At 49.8% G+C, this 20,674-nt stretch overlaps 1 protein-coding gene across 2 annotated transcripts in view; it reads right to left on the bottom strand.

Moving 5' to 3' along the window:
* Window positions 1-1,539: 1,539 nt before the first annotated feature.
* The window catches only part of CACNA2D2 (calcium voltage-gated channel auxiliary subunit alpha2delta 2), a 430,484-nt gene continuing 411,349 nt past the window's right edge, over window positions 1,540-20,674 (bottom strand). For both annotated transcript variants that reach the window (XM_072650522.1, XM_072650523.1), the window contains 16 exons: window positions 17,298-17,358; window positions 10,119-10,216; window positions 9,347-9,437; window positions 8,968-9,030; window positions 8,577-8,680; window positions 7,963-8,061; window positions 7,631-7,719; window positions 7,167-7,214; window positions 6,732-6,803; window positions 6,453-6,605; window positions 6,131-6,183; window positions 5,925-5,980; window positions 4,433-4,556; window positions 4,098-4,207; window positions 3,772-3,854; window positions 1,540-3,601 (listed from right to left, as the gene is read on the bottom strand). In XM_072650522.1, the coding sequence (XP_072506623.1) occupies window positions 3,476-3,601; window positions 3,772-3,854; window positions 4,098-4,207; window positions 4,433-4,556; window positions 5,925-5,980; window positions 6,131-6,183; window positions 6,453-6,605; window positions 6,732-6,803; window positions 7,167-7,214; window positions 7,631-7,719; window positions 7,963-8,061; window positions 8,577-8,680; window positions 8,968-9,030; window positions 9,347-9,437; window positions 10,119-10,216; window positions 17,298-17,358 (1,430 nt within the window). In that variant the 3' untranslated portion in view covers window positions 1,540-3,475. The remainder of the gene's footprint in view (window positions 3,602-3,771; window positions 3,855-4,097; window positions 4,208-4,432; window positions 4,557-5,924; window positions 5,981-6,130; window positions 6,184-6,452; window positions 6,606-6,731; window positions 6,804-7,166; window positions 7,215-7,630; window positions 7,720-7,962; window positions 8,062-8,576; window positions 8,681-8,967; window positions 9,031-9,346; window positions 9,438-10,118; window positions 10,217-17,297; window positions 17,359-20,674) is intronic.

Below are 20,674 nucleotides of genomic sequence, written 5' to 3'. Positions count from 1 at the left end.
CGGGTCGGCCCGCCCGCCCGCCGCCGGGGGGCGCCCTTCCCGTCTTCCTCCGCGGGGCCGGGGCTCAGCGCCGAGGACCCCCGAGGGCCCGAGTGTGGCCTGGAGATCGAGTCCGCTGCAGTCGCCGGCTCCACCACCGGCTTCCCTTAGGCCGCGGCCTCCTCCGCCGCCACAGCCGCAGCCGCTCCCGACTCCTCCGGGGCCGACAAACAGGCCGCTGCGCCTGCGCAACGGGAGCGTGCCGCCCCGCGTCCCTCCGCCCCGAGGCACCACGGGACTTGGAGTCCGCGTCCCGGTGTGAGGCGGTGAGGACGGCGCCTGCGCCGATTGGACCGCCGGCTAGGGGCCTGTTGGGAATTGTGGTTCTGTAGCCGGCAGCGAGGCGAGGGGAGAGAGAGGAGGTCACCCTCCCTCCGAGTCGAGCAGTTTCCGCGAGAACTGAAGGCCATCTGCTGGCCGACGGACCGCCCTGGGGCGGGGCCGGCTCCGTGGCTGGTTGTCGGGAGTGGGTGGTACACGCTCCCCGCTTCTCCCGCCCCAGGCCCAGCTCCTGAGAGGCCCCAGGGATGCACGAGGGGGCGGCGTTGGGAATGGGCGGCCCGGTTCTGCCCCGGCTGCAGGAGTCCAGACGGCAGGACTGGGGGGTGGGGGGGCAGGGAGGAAGATCGTCTACCCCCCCGCCCCAATTGGGTGGGATTTTCCCCATCACGCGACGGTCCCACGTCTTTCCCAGCGCTCCCCAAGTCCGGGCTGCCCCTCGAGTCTCGGCCCAGACCGGGAGGTCTTGGGGGGCTTTGCTTTTCCCACCAGAGCCTTCCCCTCCCCCCTCCCTCCCCCCCAGCCCCAGACCTTCAGGTGGGGGGGCGAAGCTGGTGGGATGGAAAGGGAACGATTTGAAGTGAAAATATGAACATTATTTAATAACTGATTTTTTTGTAATAAACAATTTGAAAATATTTTACAAGGAATCACACACACGATATTTTACAAAGTGTCTCATCTTTTTTGTCGCTTTTGTATCCGACTTGTCTGTACAAAAAAAAAAACAACGCAGAAAAAAGGAAAAGACCCCTGGCACCTCTTCCTGCCCCCCCTCTCCCTTGGCCCGGTTGGGAGAAGGAGAAGCGGATAAAGGAGGCCGGGAGCCTGATGGGAGATGAGCTGAGTCAGACCCAGTGGTGTTTGGACAACTACCCGGTGGCTTTTGTTGAGTTTTCTGTTTTTAAACTTAAAATATATATATTATATATCTTTATTTATATTTCTGTATACGCCTTGGTTTCCTCGTTTTTTTTTCCTTTTTTCTTTTTTTCAATTCTCCAGTGAGCACCTGACTAAACCACAGAATTACACACACTCCCAAGACACAGCTGGCAAGCGAGTGGGCACCAGCACGGACCAACACACACTAAGAAAGCAACAAGCGACAGGACCATTAATTAATGAAGCATTAATTAATGAATCATCCCTTCCCCCCCTCCTTTCCACATTTTAGAGGAAACACCTTCCCACCCTCCCCCCTTGCTCTTTAGTGACCTGCCCCTCCCCACACCGGAGGATTTGGGAATGGGGTTGGAATGCACTGGACCCTCCCCGCCCCCCCAGTTACCTGTCCCAGGCCCTGCTTGATAGTGTCTATGTGTGTAGGGATGTGGTGGGGAGGGCATGGTGTCTAGCTTGGGGACTGGGCATTTTGGCCTCAGAGTAGATCGTGGGGGTTGGTGGGGTGAGCACCTGTTCAGGGTTTGGGGAGAATGTACACAGGTGCCCTGCTGAGGGGATATGGCCCTGGGTGTAGGGTTGAGGGGTCAGGGGTGGTCCCTTCAGTGTCTTCCTCCGCTGAAGTCACCCCTAGGAAGGCAGGGCTAGAATAAGAAGGGGGATATGGAGCCTAAGGGCGAGGATTGCCTATGTGAGTGGGGAGGGAGGGAGTGGCACTGGTCAGAAGGCTCTCTTGAGGGCACATGTGATATGGTACAGCAGCCAGGCAGAAGATGAGTGCTGTGTGGGTAGGATCCTACCTGCTCCCATGGCCAGGTGTGGCCAGGACCCTTAGGCTGAGGTTTGGGGGGAGTCTGAACATCATCTGCCTAGGGTTGGTGTGTGTGTGAGAGAGAGAGTGAGTGTGTGGGTGAAAGTGTGTGTGTGTATGAGTGTGTGTATGCGTGTGTGTATTTGAATACTTGTTTGGAGCAGGGAAGATATTGTCCACCTGACGCAGTGATGGAGGTTGAAGCATCTGCTAGGTGAGGACAGGGGATGGAGGGGTTGGCCTTGGAGCCACTCATTGCCTGGCCTGGCATTTGGCACAGTTTGACATTCAGCTTTCGAGCCTGAGGGTGAGGACAAGGATTCAGGCTCGGGACTGAACTGGGTGCTGCAGGGTGAGAAAGAAGCTGAAGCAGGTGGGTATGAGCGCATTTCCTGGGGTGGGGTGGAGTGGAGATTGGGGTGATGAGGAAGGACAGACAGAGGGGGCAAGTGCTCAGCCCCAGAGAGATGAAGCCCTCCCCACCCCCCCCTTACATAAGGCTTTGTGATTATCACCCTACTGATACATGTGTTTTTGTGTGTTTGCGTCCTTTTGAACACTACAATGCTGTGAATCTGTAACATTTCTTTGTATGCATGTGTGTATATATATTTCTGTTTCTTCTATATGTATCTGTGTGTACACATGTCTCTGTCAGGTACCGGTTGGACTAGATGACCTCTGAGGTCTGAGGTCTCTTCCAACTCTGACATTGTGTGTGTGTGTGTGTGTGTGTGTGTGTGTGTGTGTGTGTGTGTGTGTGTGTGTGTGTGTGTGTGTGTGTGTGTGTAGAGTAAGGGCTGAGCTCACATGGTGACTCTGGCCTGTGTCAGATAGCTTCCTTAATCCCTTGCCCCTTCCCCAGAGTTGAACCTCCTAGTCCCTGTTCCCTAGTCATTTTCTGGGGTATCTAGGTCCTCGGAGGTAAGAGGAAAAGGCAGGGGTACTGAGGTCACAGGAACCTTGGTCCCAGCCTTCCTTAGAATCAGTGAGTCTGAGTGAACTCATGGGGATGGAGAGTGAGAGTGGCAACTGTGAGGGTTGATGCTCCCCCCAGCCCAGCCCAGCCCAGGCTAGCCCAGCCCAAGGCCAGCCCAGCCCAAGGCCAGCCCAGCCCAGCCCAGGCCAGCCCAGCCCAAGGCCAGCCCAGCCCAGGCCAGCCCAGGCCAGCCCAGGCCCAGGACAGCATGTGCCTTTGGCACCAGCATACACAGTGCCTGGAGTGAGGGTGGTAGGGGGTGGCAGGTGTTGGGCTGGGGTGATCTTTTGACAGCAAAACAGTAAGACATAGCATTGGGGTCTCAGAGGCTGTGGGGCCTACAGGAGGACACACCCCAGGACCCAGAGTCCAGAGTGTCCACTCTCCCACAGACTGCGGGGGGTGGGCACAACAAGAAGGGAAGGGTTGTTAAGGTGAAAGGGCTGGGCTTTGGGGGGTGGTGTTCAGAGGTGGAGAGGCCAGGGCAGGGGCAGGGGTGATAGGCCCAGGAGAAGCAGCAGCTGCAGGGCTACCAGGATGCCCAGGGATGCTCTGAAGGAGGCTCCTCGACCACAGTCTGAGGTATCTTCCTGTAGGCACAGAGAGAGTGAGGGGGTTGGGGGTGGTGTGGAGAGAAGGAGCATTCTGGAGATCTCTGTCTCTCAGCTTCCTCACTCCCTTTTCCCTGTCACTCATCTCCCATTCTCACTCCCTGGGCATCTTTGCAATGACTGCCTCACCCTTCTGTCTCTCTGCTTACTGTTGCATTGTAGTCAAAGCAGATGTGAGGTCCTTTCCGATATCGGGGCTTCTGTACCAGCTCACACTGCTCCGGCCCGTCCGCTGGGCATGGGGGAGGCGAGTCAAGGAATTCAGTGGCACAGAAAAGCTGTGTGTGTGTTTGTGTGTGTGTCTGTGTGTGTGTGAGATACATATGCATTCATGCACATAGTGGGGGATGGGTATGCCCAGTCTCTGGGCTGAGCTGCCAGTGAGCCTGGATCTTTTGGGTCAGACTTGTCTGATCTCAAATTTAAACTAGGAAGGGGACAGGGGGGTGGGGTCCAGAGGGGTGGCCCAGGATACAGCGCCTCTCTGCTTGTAGAAGTTTGCCCGATTCACATTGGTTGCACAGGGGCTTCTCAGCCACGACAAAGAGCAGGTTGGTGTTGGCCAGTCTCTGGGCATGGAACAGCCTGGATGGGACCGAAGGCAGGGGTGAGTGGAAGATAGCGTTACTAGAAACTCTCCTCTTCTCTTTTCCCCTCCCACCCCAAACCAAGCCCTGGGCTCCTGCATCCACACCAGCCTGGTGGTCTTGGCCCAGGAGGAATGTGCCAATGTGAGGCCGTGCTTGGTGGAGGACTCTTCTAGCGTCTTTCCCCAGCCTCTCTCCCTCCTCCCCAGCTGCCCGTGCAGACCTGGAGCAGTTCCCGCAGTCTATGATGCTGTTGTAGGAAGCGTTGGTGGTGCTGAAGTAATACTGGGTCTGTTTCATGATGCAGCTGGTCTCCCTGGTCTCCGAGCCCTCAGCTGCTGCATCTTCTGCTTGGAGGTTGGGGAGTGAGTCCCTCTGACCCTTTGTCTCCTCCCCAGCCCCTCCAACACCCTTCATATCCCAACTGTAACTGGATCCCATTCACCTGTGGTCCCTGGCCTAGGCCCCATTGTTGAGGGGGGCCCAGTCTAGTCTCCTAAAATATTCCTCAGGGGTAAATAATTGTCTGGACAAAGAGAAAGAGCTAGGTGGTAGTGATGATTACTGCTTGGCAAGTGGGATGCTACCTGTAGAATGGGATTCTCAGGGAACCTGGTGATAACAATACCCCCCTCCACCCCTTCCACCATGTACAAAGTGTATCCCTCACAATGAGTCAGTAAGGAACAGGCAGCACAAGTATTATTGTACACATTTTACAGAGAGGGAAACTGAGACTCCAGGGAGAGGGAAAGCCCATGGTCACATATTAGGATTTAGGCTCTGAAGCCCAGTGCTCACTCTTTCAATCTCTCTCCTCCAATGGGGATAAATGGATTCTTGTCTGGGTAGTTTTCTTACTGCCTTCTCCCTCTCCTCTCCCCACAACCATCAGCCCCCAACCAGGTATCTGTGTTGGGACCAGGCTTATTTTCTAGCAATGAAAATAAATACAGGGCAACCCAAAAAGTCTTTCATAGCTTAAGTCTGTCATAGCTTAAATTATTAAGCTTTGATAAGAAAAGCTTAACTAAGCTTGAAGAGATTAGAACTGCACACAGACTTTTGGGACACCTTGTATTTGTATCAATTTTCTGGAAGGGGTGCAGAATAGTGACTTTTCCAAGTCTGAACATTCCCAAGTTTGACCTGAAGCTCTGATCTGTTCCTTTCTTCTACAAACCCTTTCCTTAATACTCCCTACTTCTCGAAATTCATTCCTTTGTCTCTCTGGATAGCAACTGCTAAGAGCAGAGATTATCCAGGGATCCTATGGCCTTGCATTGTCTCCCATCCCAAACTGAGGTAACCTCAGAAATAAAATCATAGGGATAGGACCTAGGGAGCCATCGAGGACTAGCTCACTCCCACTCAGGGCAGGTACCTTTTCTTCAGTTTCATGTAGTGACTGGACAGGTGATTGTCCAGATGATATATGAAACTCCCAGTGATAGGAATCTGTCATGATAGGGAGCTCCCAATGTAGGGAGTCTGTTTGTCTGTCCCATATTAGATAGTTCTAGATATTAGTTAGAATGGTCTTCCTGACGTTAAGCCAAAATCTAGTTCTGCCCTCCTGAGGCCAAGCAGAGAAGACTAAACCTTCTTCTAAATGCTAGTCTTAAAGACAGCAATTATATGCTTACCAAGTCCCCCCAGGTCAAACGTACCCAGCCCCTTTCCCACCCCATCCCTTTGTTCATGTGGCACAGTACCTGCTTGGAACCAGCTATGATAGGTGAGTCCATACAGAAGCTGCTGGAGCAAGGACCTGCGGAAGACGGGGGCCCAAAGGGAATCAGGCTGAGGTGCCCTGTTCAGATCCTGCCCGCTGCTCCCATCCTGTGCCTCCCTGAGAAGCCAAACTTCATTCCCTTAGCAGTAAAGTGGACATTCCCCCATCCTTGGTCCAGAGGCTCACCAGGCTGCTGCTGAAGTCCACCAGGCTAGGTTGAGGAAGTCAGCGATGGTAGGCTAGAGAGAGGAGGAGAAGCTCCCACAACTGGTTCCCCCCAGGGACCCCTCCTCCTGAATGCCTTCTCCCCAGAAACTTCTGTTGCTTTCTCCAGACCCCCAACATTAGCTCCCAGGTTAGCTCTGTCCAAAGCACCAATCCAAATACTGCCAAGACCAGTAAGGGGATTCTGAAGCCTGGGGACCCTTTAACCCTGGGGAACAGCCAGGACAGGGCTCCTGGGCTGTAGATCTCTTGGGGGCTAACAGGGTAAGAGTCTCTCACTTACTACGAAGACCCCTCGGGGGGCAGCGCCTGTATTGCTCTGGGCCCGGGGGGTGCATACAGCCTGGTAGTCAAAGGATTCTTTGCGAGTGAAGAAGGAATTGTTATAGAGTGCTAACATGAGGTTGGCATCCACTTCACTGAAGAACTTGCCCACCTACAAGAGGAAGGAGAATTTCCTAGGTAGAGTGCAGGATGAGAGAGCTAGGACTCATGTGTGGCTTCAAGAAGAAGGGACATTGTGCTCTGGGCCACTCTCCTCATCCCAGCCTTGCTTTCTCACCTGGTCCCACTGATTGTACTGGTTGGAGAGTACCAGGAATCCACCGTCATCAATGAGAACACAGAGCAGATCCTGAAAGAAGGAGAAAGGTAATGAGTTGTGATCAGCCCTTCCCTGGAAGCCAGGGTGTATGTGTAGGGTTAAGAGCATCTCCCTGGTGCTCTGTGGGGTGAGAGCTGCCTCTCTCCACCTCCACCCATGAGTTGGTCAGATTCTCTACTCTGAGAGACACCAGGAGGTGTATTGGAAAGAGCATCAGTTTGAATTCTGGTTCAGTTCCTACCAGTGTGGACCTGGGTAATTCATTTCCTCCCTTTGGGTCTCAGCTTCTTGTTCTCAATCTTAGGATCCTATGACACTTTTCTGGGATAGAGTAAGGAAAGGAGAGAGAAGGGGGTGGGAGGGGGAGGAAAGAGATTCAGGACTGCCACCTACCTCATTGTTCACATCACAGTCCATTTCACAGTGGCTGTTGGGGCCACACTGTTTGGAGAGAAAGCAAAGGTTGCTTCAGGGCAGGCATGGGGGGTAGTTGAGGGAACGAGTTTCCCTTTGGCTCAGCATCTCACAGAAGGGTCTTCCTCCTTTCTTTTCTCCACATTCTTCCTCCCCCACAGACTGGCACCTTCATAGACCATATGTTGGGGGTCTATGGTTCTTTAGGTCAATAGAAGCAACAGCTTGTCTCTCTGTCCTGGGGTACGATGGATTCTGAATAAAGAGTTTCTAGGACTGGAAAGCTAGGGGAAGGCTAATGGTCACTGGGCTTTGTCCAAGGGAGAAAGAGTAGCTGGGACCTGAGTTCTTGGATCTGGAGCATAATTCTGCTGAGGGAGGCAAGGGAGGGGAACTCTCAGAGCCTGGTTTCTTAGTTGGAATCTCTGGTGCTTCCTTCCTACCTTCTGTGGCTGGTCCCGGTCTGTTCGGTTACTGGCTAACACCTTGAACTTCTCAGCCCAGGCTTCTAGGTCCAACTTCACCCCCACCACTGTGGAGGGAGAGGGTACTTCTCACTGATCAGGGACTTTTTAGGTGTCTCCTCTTAATTTTGATCCCTTTCCTCTGCCCCACTCCCCAGCGGCTGTGCCTTTTCCCTTCAGGCTGCAGCACCAGCGCTCTTTAGAATGAGCTGCACAACATGGTGGGGTCCCCTGAGGACACCTCCCTGTCCTCTTCCTTCAGGGGTCCTATGCAGGATCCCTTTCCTGAAGGGGCTGTGTTCCTTTCTTACCTGCAGGTTTTATCGTCCTTCCCCCAAGGGTGAGTTCCACAGCTGTGCTCACCAGGATGCCCACGGTGTTGTTCTCCAGCTCTAGTGGTCTAAGGAGAGCTAAGGAGGGAGGGGAAAGTGTGGAATGAGAGGAGAAAGAGCCCAACGGTCAGAAGAAGCCCCTATGCCTGGGAGGGGCAGAATGCCTACAGCCAGCATTCAGCGCTTCTCTCAGCTTAGACTTGCCTACCCACTCTGGGAGCTTCTCAAAGATTCTAAGTCCTCCACTCTTCCTATAGTCTCATTTGGCATACAGGGGTAGGGTTGGGGAGGGCAAGGCAGAGAAGAGAGATATTGCAAGCTCAAGTTAGTGGGGGGAGAAGGTCTAGTGTCCCTCAGACACTATAAAGTTCAGGCCACTACTGAGCCCAGACAGCAATTATCTAGGATTCTCACATTTCTTGGAGGACCGGAATGTCCTTTTCCCACTTACTCTGTAAGTTTCCCTTGCACCCTTCTCTCTCCATCCCTGGCACATGGAGGGCAGGGGAACTATGACTTGGGAGCCCTTTCCTGGTTGAGGAGCATCTGGACACAAGGGCCAGGGCTCAGGAGCCTTTGCCAGGCTCACTTACAGTCATGATATGGAGGTTTGAAGATGTAGCCCTGGTTGTCCAGGCTGCGCCGGTAGAAGCTGGCATTGAAGGGCTCAGGGTTCTCATCCCAGTCCTCAGCTGCCCTAGAGACCCAAGGTGTTACAGAGGCGGTTGGGGGAGGGTATAGAGCCTGGGATGGGCAAGAGAATTTTGAGAAGTCTGGGAAATGGCTGCAAGCAGGAAGGCAGTAGGAGTCCGGGAGCGGGGAGGGAGACTGAGACTGGGTCTCCAAAGACAGGAGGGGCTGCTGTGGGCATGGAGTACTGAGTCTGTTCTTATTGCAGGCACTACACTTGTTTCTGATTTTGGCATTCAGGGCACAGAATTGGGATGTGGGGATCAGGGTGAGGCAAGCCTTGAGTTGACTCACTTGTTGGGGAAAACCCGGGTGATGCCCCCATCAGTAGCAGCAAACACAGCAAGGAGGCTGTACCTGAGGGTAGGACAAGGTCAGCACAAAGGAAAGAAGTTCTGGGATTACCTGCACTGACTTTTGGGATACAGGGCAAGGACCTTGGAACCATGGACTCTAGGACAGTATGTCCACCGCTGTCCCTGGGGTTGGTAGCTTACCCTGTGCAAAACACCCTCCCATCCACCCTGCTCCTGGGGCTATGACCTAGCCATTGTGGTGCCCTCCTCCTAACTCCAAGTGGGGGCATCCCATCAGGGGCCAGAGCTGGGGGGTCTGGTGGCAGTTCTGAGGAAAGCCTAGCAGGGTTCCCAGAGCAGGGAGGGACAGTGCCTACGTGTTGAGGTCCTGGTCCTTCCACACCTTCTCCACCAGTTGCTGTGTGATGCCAGTGTCCAGAATCAGGTTGTGTAGGAGGAAGTTGTTACCTTCAGAGTTAGGTGGGGATGAGAGAAGGGAAAGGCCTGGTTTCCTCCATCCACTGCACAGAAGCCCCTCTCCCATCTCCTACCTGCCCATGTCCTTCCCTCCTCTTTGTCAAGCCCAGTCAGGAACCACTGAAAAGTGATTTCAAAGCCCCTTCACCCCGAAACTGTTTCTGAATCCTCACATTCTCTCTACGCCATGCCTGCTATTGGTCCTCTGACCTCCATGTGACTGGGGGCTCAGAATGAACTAGACTTTGTTGCTGTTATATGTTACTATATGACACATAATAGACAATGCTTTTTACATATCCTGTCCTCCCCTCGGACTAGGGACTCCCTTGGGGTAGGAGCTGTCTTCCCCGAAGACAAAGGGCTCTCCTAGATGGGAGGGTTGTTTTGGACTGGGGGTTCTACAGGACAGGGGCTGCATCTTGCCTTCAGACTTGGAGGCTCCTTGTGGGTCTCCATCTAAGGCATGCCTCCACTTTTTCTACCTTTGTTGCTTACTCTGTCTGGTTCCTTTATCACAGGGACCCCTGTCCTTTGTCCCTCCTGTTTCTCATCCTTTCTTTCTTTTCTGATTGTGGTGCCCCTCCCATAGCTTGAATTTTGACCTTGCTGTATAGGGATAGGGGTAACCAGGTTGTATAGGGTACAGTGGGGCCACTCCCCAACACTCACACTGCTTGGAGTCTGGAGTCACCTTCTCCATGAGCTCAATAAAATTCTTGAGAAATTCCGTGTTGTTGTCCGAGGCGTTCAGGTCCTTGCAGTACTCTCTGGGAGGGCGAGGGGGGAGAGGGGGAGCAGGGGACCAGTGGGTGACCCCACAATGGATGGGCTCACTCACTGTGTGTGCTGTGCACTCATCCAGGTTGAGGATATGAGTTTGCACTAAGGGGGACTGAGTGTGCATGTATGTGATGTTCTGTGTATCAATAGTTATGTATGATACATGGGTGTATTTCTGCATGCATATGGTGTATATGGTTGTCTTTTTGTGTATGTGCCCCATTACTCTTGGCATGTGATTGAATATAACGTCTCTTTTTAATTGTATTTTTTAATGGGAGCCTTACTGCTACCCATTGCACAACATAAGTTTTCAGAGAACTTCTTTCCTCTTCTATCTCTTCCTGATTGTGAGGGCAGGTTCTAGGACTGACTGTGTCTTCTCTGTCTTTCCTTCTACACTAAATACAGGATTGGCTACACAGGACTGGGACTCAGGAAAATAGCTAACATTTCTATAGCCCTTTAAGATTTGCAAAAACAGTTTGCACATGTGATCTCATTTGGTTCTCACAGCAACGCTGTGAAGTAGGTGGCCAGCGTTACAGATGAATACACTGAAGCTTACGGAGGTTAAGTGACTTTCTGGGGTCATACAGCTAGTGTGTGAGGAAGGACTTGAATTCTGACTTCCTGACTTCAAGCCTAGCTCCCTAGCTTCTACTCCACCACCTAGCCTCTTAAGGAAAAACCTATTGGTTGATTGACTCATGAGTTAGGGTTCCAGTATTATAGGATCCTAGATTCATATGGAAGGGACCTTAGAAGTCAAGTCTAATTCCCTCATTTGATGTTGGTCTTAGCATGAGTATGATAAGGATAACAGTATTAAATGGTTGCAAATTGCTTTATATACGTTACTTGGTCTGACTTTCACAACTAGCTCTGTTGTACAGACTAGGAAATAGAGTCAGAGTTGAAGTGATTTGTCTGATGGTCATCCAGCTAGTCAGTGTCAGAAATGGGATCAAACCAAGATTTTCCTGACTCCAAATATAGTACTTTACAGTATTTTTTTCTTACAATGCACTGCCTCTCTGCCCATTCATATATGAGTTTGCAATGTGACCAGGAGTAAAAGACTAGGTAAGCTTTCCTGTGGTCAGATGAGGGAATGTACAATCTTCAGAGCTATCTGCTGCAGAGGCGTCAGTGTCAGTACACTCCCAGGCATGAGGTCTGTGGAAGGGTGCCATTATGGATCTGTAGTAGAGGTGAGGGTGAGAGTGTGTGTAGACAATCCTGTTGGTAACTTGTAGCATCTCCAGCAGGTACATGAGTCGGGCGTTGCCACCTGGGCAGGGGATGCCAGAGATGAGTGTCACGTTTTTGTACCACAACACACAGTCCTTCACGAGAGACACTACCTTCTGTTCTTAAATCCCTCACCCTCCAGTGGTAACACCAGTCATGCCTTGCCAGACTCAAACCCCAGATTACCTCCATCTGTCTTCCCTCCTCCTACCTATTTACTGTTGTAAACTGCTAAAAAAAAAAGTCATACAACCATGTAGCTGGGTTCAGTATAATTTGTTATCCAATGTCAACTGCATCCTGGGAAATTCTTTTATTATTTTCCAACTGACTATCATTTTCTCCTCAACAGTTTTCTAGACTTCTTTTCTCTTTCCCCCTTCCTTTCAGCAGAGAAACTTGCCTCCTACTTTGCTGAAAAAAAAACCAAACTAAAACATAAAAACAAGAGGCTAATTGTCAAGAGCTCTCTCTTCTCCCTTACTTCACACTTCAAAATCCCTCTTCATTATCTCCCATTCTCTCTTCCTTTGCTTTAGTTTCAGATGAAAGGGTGGCCCTTCACTTTGTCAATGCCAACATCTCCATTTAAGTCATAACAAGAAACTATGTAAAGAGCAGTTGAAAGTGGGGTGGTGAGAAGCAGGGCATTGGTGATTCAGAAGACAGTTGGTACAATCGCAGGGAAAAGGGCAGGGTTGAGAGGGAATAAAGCCCCTGAAGGAGGTGTGCCATGGCAAGAGGACTGGAGTGGCAGTGTGAGTCGACTGAAGACCTGAAGACCTTGAGGTAAGATGTGAGGGGACAATGGTTCCCAGAGACAGGATCCCTAGCTCTCCTCCCACCACACATACACACACACACAAAACACACACATACACAGACCCTGTGTTGGTGCCCATGCTAATTAAGGCTCTGTCTCCACTTGTACTCTCCTACCTCCTCCAAGAGACTGCTCTCAATCACTTTTTCTATTTCTCCATATTCATCGGTCCCATCATTTCTGCCTTCAAACATGCCCATGTTTTCCCCATCCTTAAAAAATTCTCCACTTGACCCTGCCACTCCTTTAGGTCATTGTCCTAGATGCCTTCTCCCAAATCTTACAGCTGAGGTTTTAGAAAATGGTGTCTAAATTTGTTGCTTCCACTCCCTTACTCCCATTCACTTCTCAATCATTTGATATCTACCCCATCACTTCTCTGCAACTGCTCTCTTTAAAGTTGCTAATGATTTCAACGTTAAATCCAATGGCCTTTTCTCGGTCCTCATTCAGCCTTTGCTGTTGACATCATCAACCATGCCCTCCTCCCAGACATTCTTCATTTTTGTCTCCCATGACACTGTTCTCTCTCAATCCTCTCCTTCTTGTCTGCCCACTCCCCAGTCTCTCTTGCTGGATTACCATTCTTGTGCTGAGTAAGCTTAGATGTCTTTTAAGGCTCTATCCCAGATTCTCCTGTATTCCCTATACTTTCCTTTGCAAATGTCATCTGTACCTATCTGTATATAAAGGAATCCTAAGTCCATCCATATATCTGGCTCTTATCTCCTTTAGCTCTAGGTCACAATTACCAACTGCCTACTGCACATATCTCACCGGGATTCCAGTCCTTAGGCATCTCAATCTCAACACATTCCAAATGGAATTCATGATTCCTCCCCTTTTCTATTTCTGAAGAGGGTACTTCTAGTCACCCAGATTTAAAATTTGAGTCATCCTCCACTCTGCATCATCATTCACCTTCTATAACCGAGCAGTTACTAAATCTTGTCAATTCTATCTCCAGAACATCTCATACCTGTCCCCTTCTCCCTACAAATAGAGCCTCTCCACTAACTCGGGCCCTCATTATGTCATTCTTGGACTCTTGCAGTCACCTCCTAATGGATCCTTCTGTTTCCTCCCCCTCCTCTCTTTAATCTATTCTCCATGCAGCTAGCAAGTTGATGTTCCTAAGGCATAGATCTCACCACGGTCACTCCCTTCCTCAAAAATCTTTAGTAGACTCCCTATTGCTGCCTCTAGGATGAAACAGAAAATTGTTAGCCTGGAATTTGAAGCTCCCTATAGTGTGATCCCAACTTACCTTTCCATTCTTTTCCTCTTCCTCTTCTTATAGTTTTTGTCCCAGTCAGACTGGTTGGTTGGCTTTTCTTCAAAGACATTAAAACCTGTTCCTTCCATAGGTTTGCACAGACAATCTTCCTACCATGAACTCTCTTACCTCAGTCTTATAATTTGTAGCTTCTTTTTGCTGTATAGATCAGATGCCAGCACCTTCACAAGCCCCTTGCTGATCTCACAGCAGCTTGCTACTTCTCCTTTCTTCTTGAAATGACTTTGTATTGTATTTCCTTATATGTGTACATGCCATATCTTTCTAATAGAAGGTAAGCCCCTTATGGACAAGGACTGTTCCATTCTTCTCTTATGCCTGGCACAATATCTAACACACAGTAGACATTTAATGTTTGTTACCTAGGACCAGATTGTGTAGATTATTGTGACTTTCTAGTATTGGTTGAGATCTGGTACTCCTAGGCTCCCTGTAGTACCACAGTTTTCATTTTCCCTTCAGAGTCTTGATCTTTTATGCTTTCAGATGAATTTTGCTATTAGTTTTCTAACTCCTAAGTAAATTAATTTAGGTAGTATTACCATCTTTATATGCCAGCTCAGTCAACTCACAAGCAACTAATACTTCTTCACTTCCTTGGATCTGTTTTTTCATTTTGTATGGAGTGTCTGTGTTCAGATAGTTCATGTGTGCATCCTGGCAGATAGACTCCTAAGTACTTTATGCTGTCTGTAGTGACTTTAAATGGAATACCTCTTTCTAGCTCTTCCTGCTGGATTTTCTTGGTAATATACAGGAATGCTGATTTGTATAGGATTATATTACTTCCTGCAATTTTACTGAAGTTGTTAATTGTTTCAATCAGTTTTTTTAGCTGACTCTCCAAGGTTCTCTAAGTAAACTATCATATCATCTGCACAAAGTGATAATTTTGTTTCCTCTTTCCTATGCTTATTCCTCGAATTTCTTTTTCTTATTTTCTATTTAATGATTGCTGACTTGAATTGGCCAGGAATAGTGTTCAGTGTGTGGACATGGGCAGGGTTAGAGTTCAGTCCATGGCAAATTCAGGACTGGGTCAGGGTTGATTCTGTTCAGGGTTCCAGTTCAGTTTGGGGTTGACTTTAATGCTCAACGTGTGGCTAAGATTAAGGATCTACGCGTGACCAGGGTCAGTGGTCGGTTACATGACAGCCTGTGATTGGGGGTAGGGTTCAGTGGGTTAGAGTTGATTTTGGGCCTGAGTTTAGGGTTTAGTATGGGATCAGAATGAGTGCTCTAAACAAGCAAAAGGCTCTGATTTTCAAGTAGGAATTCATTCTTTGCATTTGTATTACTGATTCCTACCAAATGCTTGACACATAGTAGGTGCTTAATAAATACTTGTTGATTTATTGACTGACCAAGACCAAGACTGGTGAATTTCTCTCTGGCCAAAGCTAACAGGAGTTGGAGCTGCCAGTGTCACTGTCTCTCTTGGACTGATTTTCCTTGCATTTGGTGTCTCTGGCCTGATCTTAAAAGTATGTAGATGAGGCTGGAGATATGAATAGGCTGAGAGCTTTGGTGTATAGCCACTACCTTGTGTGGGGTCAGTCAAGAGAAGTAGCCTCCCTCTAGAATATGTTTGCTAGCCTACCACCTGCCCCAATTGCCCATAGTCTCTTAGCTTCCAAGATGCAGGGTACAGAAATCTGGTCTGTTTACTCTAACCTTAGGCTCAGTCACCATCAGCCAATTTCTGGAAATTGGCGTTCATATTTCTGCATGTTTTTGAGAAGCTAAGGTTAGGTCTAAGAGCACTGCAGAGACTCTGTATGTCCTAGAATGTCAGGGAGGCACCTTTAGAGTTAGGGTAGAGTCATGGGAGAAGGGGATGGGGGATAGTCCCCAAGTCACATTTCCCACAGGAACTAGGGAAGACATCAGCAGCCATATCCCCTGCACCAAGAGGCAAACCCAGATTTTTTATATCCCCCAGCCTCCGGGCCCCTTCTAGCCTTTCCCCTTCCCCTCCTAGACCACCTTTCCTCCCCCCAGCCACCTTTTGGAGGCACTGACACACTCTGACCCAGGTAACACTCATAATATCTATCTTTAAGCTTCCTTGTGTCCCTCCCTGCCTGGAATGAGACAGCCTCCATTGCCCTTGTATGGAGGTATGACCCTGTCTTCCCCAGCCCTGACCCAGAAACTCAGCATGTTCTAGGTATCAGGCCAGGTTATGTTCTTATGAAAGGGCTCAGCATTACCTTCCACTTGGGCAGGTCAGCAAGAGGGCTTTCAGGCTAGGGGACCCCTTTATCTGGGGCTGGAATGTATGTATGTGTTCATGTCATGGGGTCTGGTCTTTCCCCGAGTCTTCTGTGTTGTCCCTCCCCTCCGATTTCTTCCCATCAGTTGTAGGGAGGTGGGGCCAGATGGCTATACTTACCTAGAGTAGAAGATGCATAGACCCAGTGGACCCAGTCCCCTGGTCCTCCCTACCATTGCTCCAACATACACAGGGTATTGTCTAAACTGAGCTGGAGTTGGTCTTGGGGTAAGTGCTCTTGGAGAGAGGGCAGGGTGCTGCCCCTTTGGTCCCACAGTTCAGCAACAGTAGGGATGCCTGCTAGGTGTGGTTCCCAGCCCCAGGGCAGAGAGGGCACCACTAAGGGTAGTGTTTTTCCCATCTCTAGGGAATTCTTTGGTCCCTTTGCCCCCCTCCACCAACAAAGACACTGACACAAGGGAGACAAGATGGGGAGGGGTAGGGAGAGGAATCTCAGACCACAGAGCAGCAGACGCCCACAGGAGGGCTGTAGGGGTAGGGAGACCTTGCCTTAGCCTAACATTGGAAGTATCAGGGAAGCCCAAGTTCAGGTTGAAATTACTTTGACCCCAGGGTAAAAAGGGCCCAGAGTTTTGTAAACGCTGGACTAGAGTAAGGACTGGGATGGAGTTGAGGACATGTTGGGGTTACAGCTGGTAGAATTTCCAAAGTGGGAGTAAGATGTGGGGTCAGTGGAGGCAGGGAGGGATAAACTGAGGCTGAAATTTGAAAGTCCTAAAGTATAGAGTTGAAAGGGACTATAGGAATAGTAGAGCTGAGGAGGATTTCTGAAGTAGAAGATAGAGGGGCATTCCTTGGGAATACAGAATTGGGAAAGTCACTTGGGGGTGAATCTGGGAGAGCCATAAGGTATAGAATTTGGGGTGCTATATGGTGGAGACCTGGGGTCAGAGATGAACGGAAACTTTTGGGATGGGGGAGGTGAATAGAGTGGAAGAGGGGGACATCTGGGACAACTTGGTTCTCAGCTGTTGGCCTTAGGGACCTGGGGGCACCTTAGTCTGCTGCTTGGTGGGGCCGGACACTGTCTGGATACATGGCCCTAGTATGTAGACCTGCCTATACTGGCAGCCACACATAGGGGGCTCATGTATGTGATGGGGCAAAGAATGGGTATGGGTATGAAAGGAAGGCTTCAGGAAGGCAGCATCTCCATGGGATTGCCCAAGGAGAACCTGATGGGGAGAGGGAGACACCAGCACACGACACAGACACACAGAGATCAGAGGGGGCAGTGCGGGCGGAGGAGAGGTAGGAATGAAATATGGGGCATGGAAGGAGACAGGGATTCTCAAGATTGTTGTGGGGATGGAAGGAGGAAGGGTGGGGAGGACAAACAGACAGAAGGAAGGAGAGAAGGATGGACGGACACCTCGGCAAGCTCACACGCAAAGCTACCTGGGAGCAATGAAAACATGTCCTTCAGAGTCAAAGCTGTTTGGGAGCAGGAACTCAAAATCTGCAACAGAAAGGGAGGGTTATCCGGCGGGGGGCTGGGGGATGGTGGGAGGCCTGGGGGCTCAGAGCAGGGGCTCAGGCTCAGGCTCAGAAGGGACAGGGAGGACTGGACAAGGGAGGTAGAGGGGAGTAGCAGGAGGGAAGGGAGAGATACCAGCAAAAAAAAGGAGAGTCCCCACACTGACATTTTCATTGTGGGGTAGTGGGAGAAGAGGAAGGGGTGGGGAGTGGTCCCTTTGGAAACTGCAACATCGCAAGAGAAGGGAAGTTATAGCCAATATGTTGCCCAGGTCTGGGTGGACTGGTTTGTCCTCACATGTGCAATGGAGTCCATTGGCTTGGCTGTATATGTCTCCATACCACTGTATATCACATATACACGGATACACACACACACACATACACACACATATATATACACACACAGCTATATATATGCATGGTCTGGGCGAATGTGCCAGTCTCTCTCATCGCATCCATAAAGGAAAAGAACCACATGCATTGTCAAGTTCAGAACTTTGCAGAAACCTACTGATTTGGGGATCTGCAGATTTTTGCCTTTAGTAGTTCTTGGTTTTTTTCCTTTAAAAACTTTTTTTGGTTCCATTTTCAGGCATCAACATGGCCAAACCGAGGGGATCTTTCATGGAGACAGACAGTCCAACCAGAGACTTGTCTGTGGCATGGTGGGACTGCAGTGCATTGTGGAGTTCAAGGGGTATACTTGGGACCTAGAAATTTCTCTCTAGGCCAGGGCAGTAGTGGAGAAGGAGCCCTTTTATCTCTGTCTATAGCACTTGGAAGGAGATGGGATAGGTAAGGGGAAAGTATAGTTTCGGTCTAGATGGGGTTAGTCAGATCTGCAACACAGACATCAGAATCCTATTTCCAGCCTGCCTTGGAATTGTTGGATCTTGGTTTCCCTTAGTCTGGTGGGAGGTAAGGTGGGGTGGGATGGAAAAGGTAGAAGGGAAAGATTTGAGATTGAGGAAACTGTTTATAATGTAAACAGATGTACTCTAACATACACCTTCTTGGTGCTAGAAGCATCTGGGAGACAGAAAGGAAGGAAATATGATGGACATTTTTGACTCCCACTGGGGGATGGGATGGAAATGGGCTGGGGGTAGGAGGGTGACATCTGACCAGTCAGGTGTTATCTAGAACTTAGGAAGTTTAGAGAGGCATGTTAGGGATGGGGCCCTGATCCAAAAAGCACACAGCTTAGGCAGACAGATGAGGGTCTTTCCTGAAGTAGCTTATCCAAATACACACATTAAGTGCCAGGACTGGAACAAGAACCAAGTCCTACTGATTCTAACTCTAGTGCCCCCTCCACTATACAATGCTGCATGTCCATGTGCCTTCCTTGGGAGTGGCTGTATCATGCCTGGAATCTAGGTGAGCAGTCTTCTAGTCAGTCCATTGGGATTTCTTACTCATCCCAACAAGGGAAGCCATTTCCTTACTTTATTCACAGGAAATGATCCCCCTTCCTTCCCCTCTTCTATCTTCTCCTCTTTTGAAGGTCAAGGGTTTCTCTTCTTCAGGGCCCCTCCCTATGTTTTGCCCAGGCTACCCACATCTTCCCACAATGCACTGCAAAACAGAAAGGGTTGGGGCTTTGGGAGGGTTGAGCTGTCACTGGTTGGACTGTTGCTTTCTGATAGGACTATAAGGTGGGGTCTGGATACAAGCCAATGAGAGGAGGAGGAAGAGGGATGAGGAGAGAGAAGGAGGTAGGAGGAAAGAGGAGGAAGAAGGAAGAACTAGGAGACAGTCATTATTCCATTGGCATTGCATTGGCAAGGTCATTGGGTAAGGGGAAGAGGAGAGAGACAACTCAAGCTGGAGAGAACAGGGCATTCCCACTCAGCTCCCCAAATCTAGCCTATGGTCCCCAGAGATCCCTCTTTGTTCATCTAAGAGAACCTGGAAAAGCCCTCTATGAGTCATCCTATACAGGTCCCTGCCTCCAGGCCAGCCCGACCCTAATTATCCAGGGAAGGACATTTCAGTCTCCTTCAGCCTCTAGCTCTGGACATTTGCCTCCTTTACTGTTTGTATCCTGGGTACTGGGTGCCCAGTGGCAGGGAAGGGACACCAGGAGTAGCCTTCCTTTGATAGTCACAGGTGGACCCACTCCTGCTCACACTGTACTCAATTCACTATGCTGTATATATGTATATCTATATGTTTATATATGTATACATATATGTATATACATGTGTTTATATATGCATGCACACATACATACATACATACATACATACATACATACATATGTATATATATATATATCCCTTTGGATGAATCCTTTCTTCCCAGCCAGATTGGGAGCTCCCTAAGGGTGGAGTTTGTGACTTTTCATTCTCTCTGTTCCTTACCATGTAATTGAACACAAATTTGGGCACATGTGGAGATTAGACCAAAAAACCAGGATACCAGGTGTTGCTTCAGCACCATGGCCAGTGCCAGCAAAGAGGTGAATTGGGGCCTGGTTTGTGGATAGTGGAAATGCAGAAGCCCTGCCAGGACCCCCTTTCTCCCTCCAATTAAAGATCAAACATTTTTATCTTCAGACAGAAGCTAGGCTCTGGGTGCTGGTAGGGATGGGGTGGGGAGCAGGGAATACAGATGGACTTGGTCCTGGAACTTGTTTCCTCCACTCCCTACATTCCTCCAGCTGTCCCTGTTTCTTAGCAGCATTCTTATGGTGTATGTGTTTGGTTGGAGGGAAGAGATGCTTTCTTCCCAATCTCTTCTCTTTCTCCCTGTTTGTCTCCCTTTGTATTTCTGTCACCTCCATCTCTCATCACCATCATGAAACATGGAAAGATGTATCCAATTCCTAGAATTGTTGAAACGAGAGAAGAAAGATCCCTACTCTTATCACTCTCTTCTGAAGGAAGTGACAAATCCCTCCTCAGCCTACCTTCTGGGCTTGACTGTCCCCATCTTTGGGATTTCTGAGTCCAACACACTTGTCTCCCCACCCTCTAACTTCGTGGAAGCTTGGAGGATGGCAATGTCAGTCTAGATGAGTCCAGATCAGCCCAGACCAGTTTAGCCCTGTTCCCTAGATGTTGAGTTGGCTTGGAGGAAGAAAGAAGAGGAAGGGAAACAAGGATTTAGGAGATGGAATGGGGAGTGGGGAAGTGGGAATAGGGGCCTAACACAGAAAGAGTAGAGAAGAAGGAGTGTGTAGGATATCAGCTCAGGAGAAGGACCCTGTTGAGAGGACCAGGAGATATGGGTTCTAAAATGAGGCTCCCTTCAGAAAGGGTCCTACCCAAGCCGGCTAGAGCTGGGAGGGA

This window comes from Notamacropus eugenii, chromosome 1 (genome assembly GCF_028372415.1).
Source record: "Notamacropus eugenii isolate mMacEug1 chromosome 1, mMacEug1.pri_v2, whole genome shotgun sequence".
Taxonomy (NCBI): domain Eukaryota; kingdom Metazoa; phylum Chordata; class Mammalia; order Diprotodontia; family Macropodidae; genus Notamacropus; species Notamacropus eugenii.
This window is presented reverse-complemented; position numbering and strand designations above follow the sequence as displayed.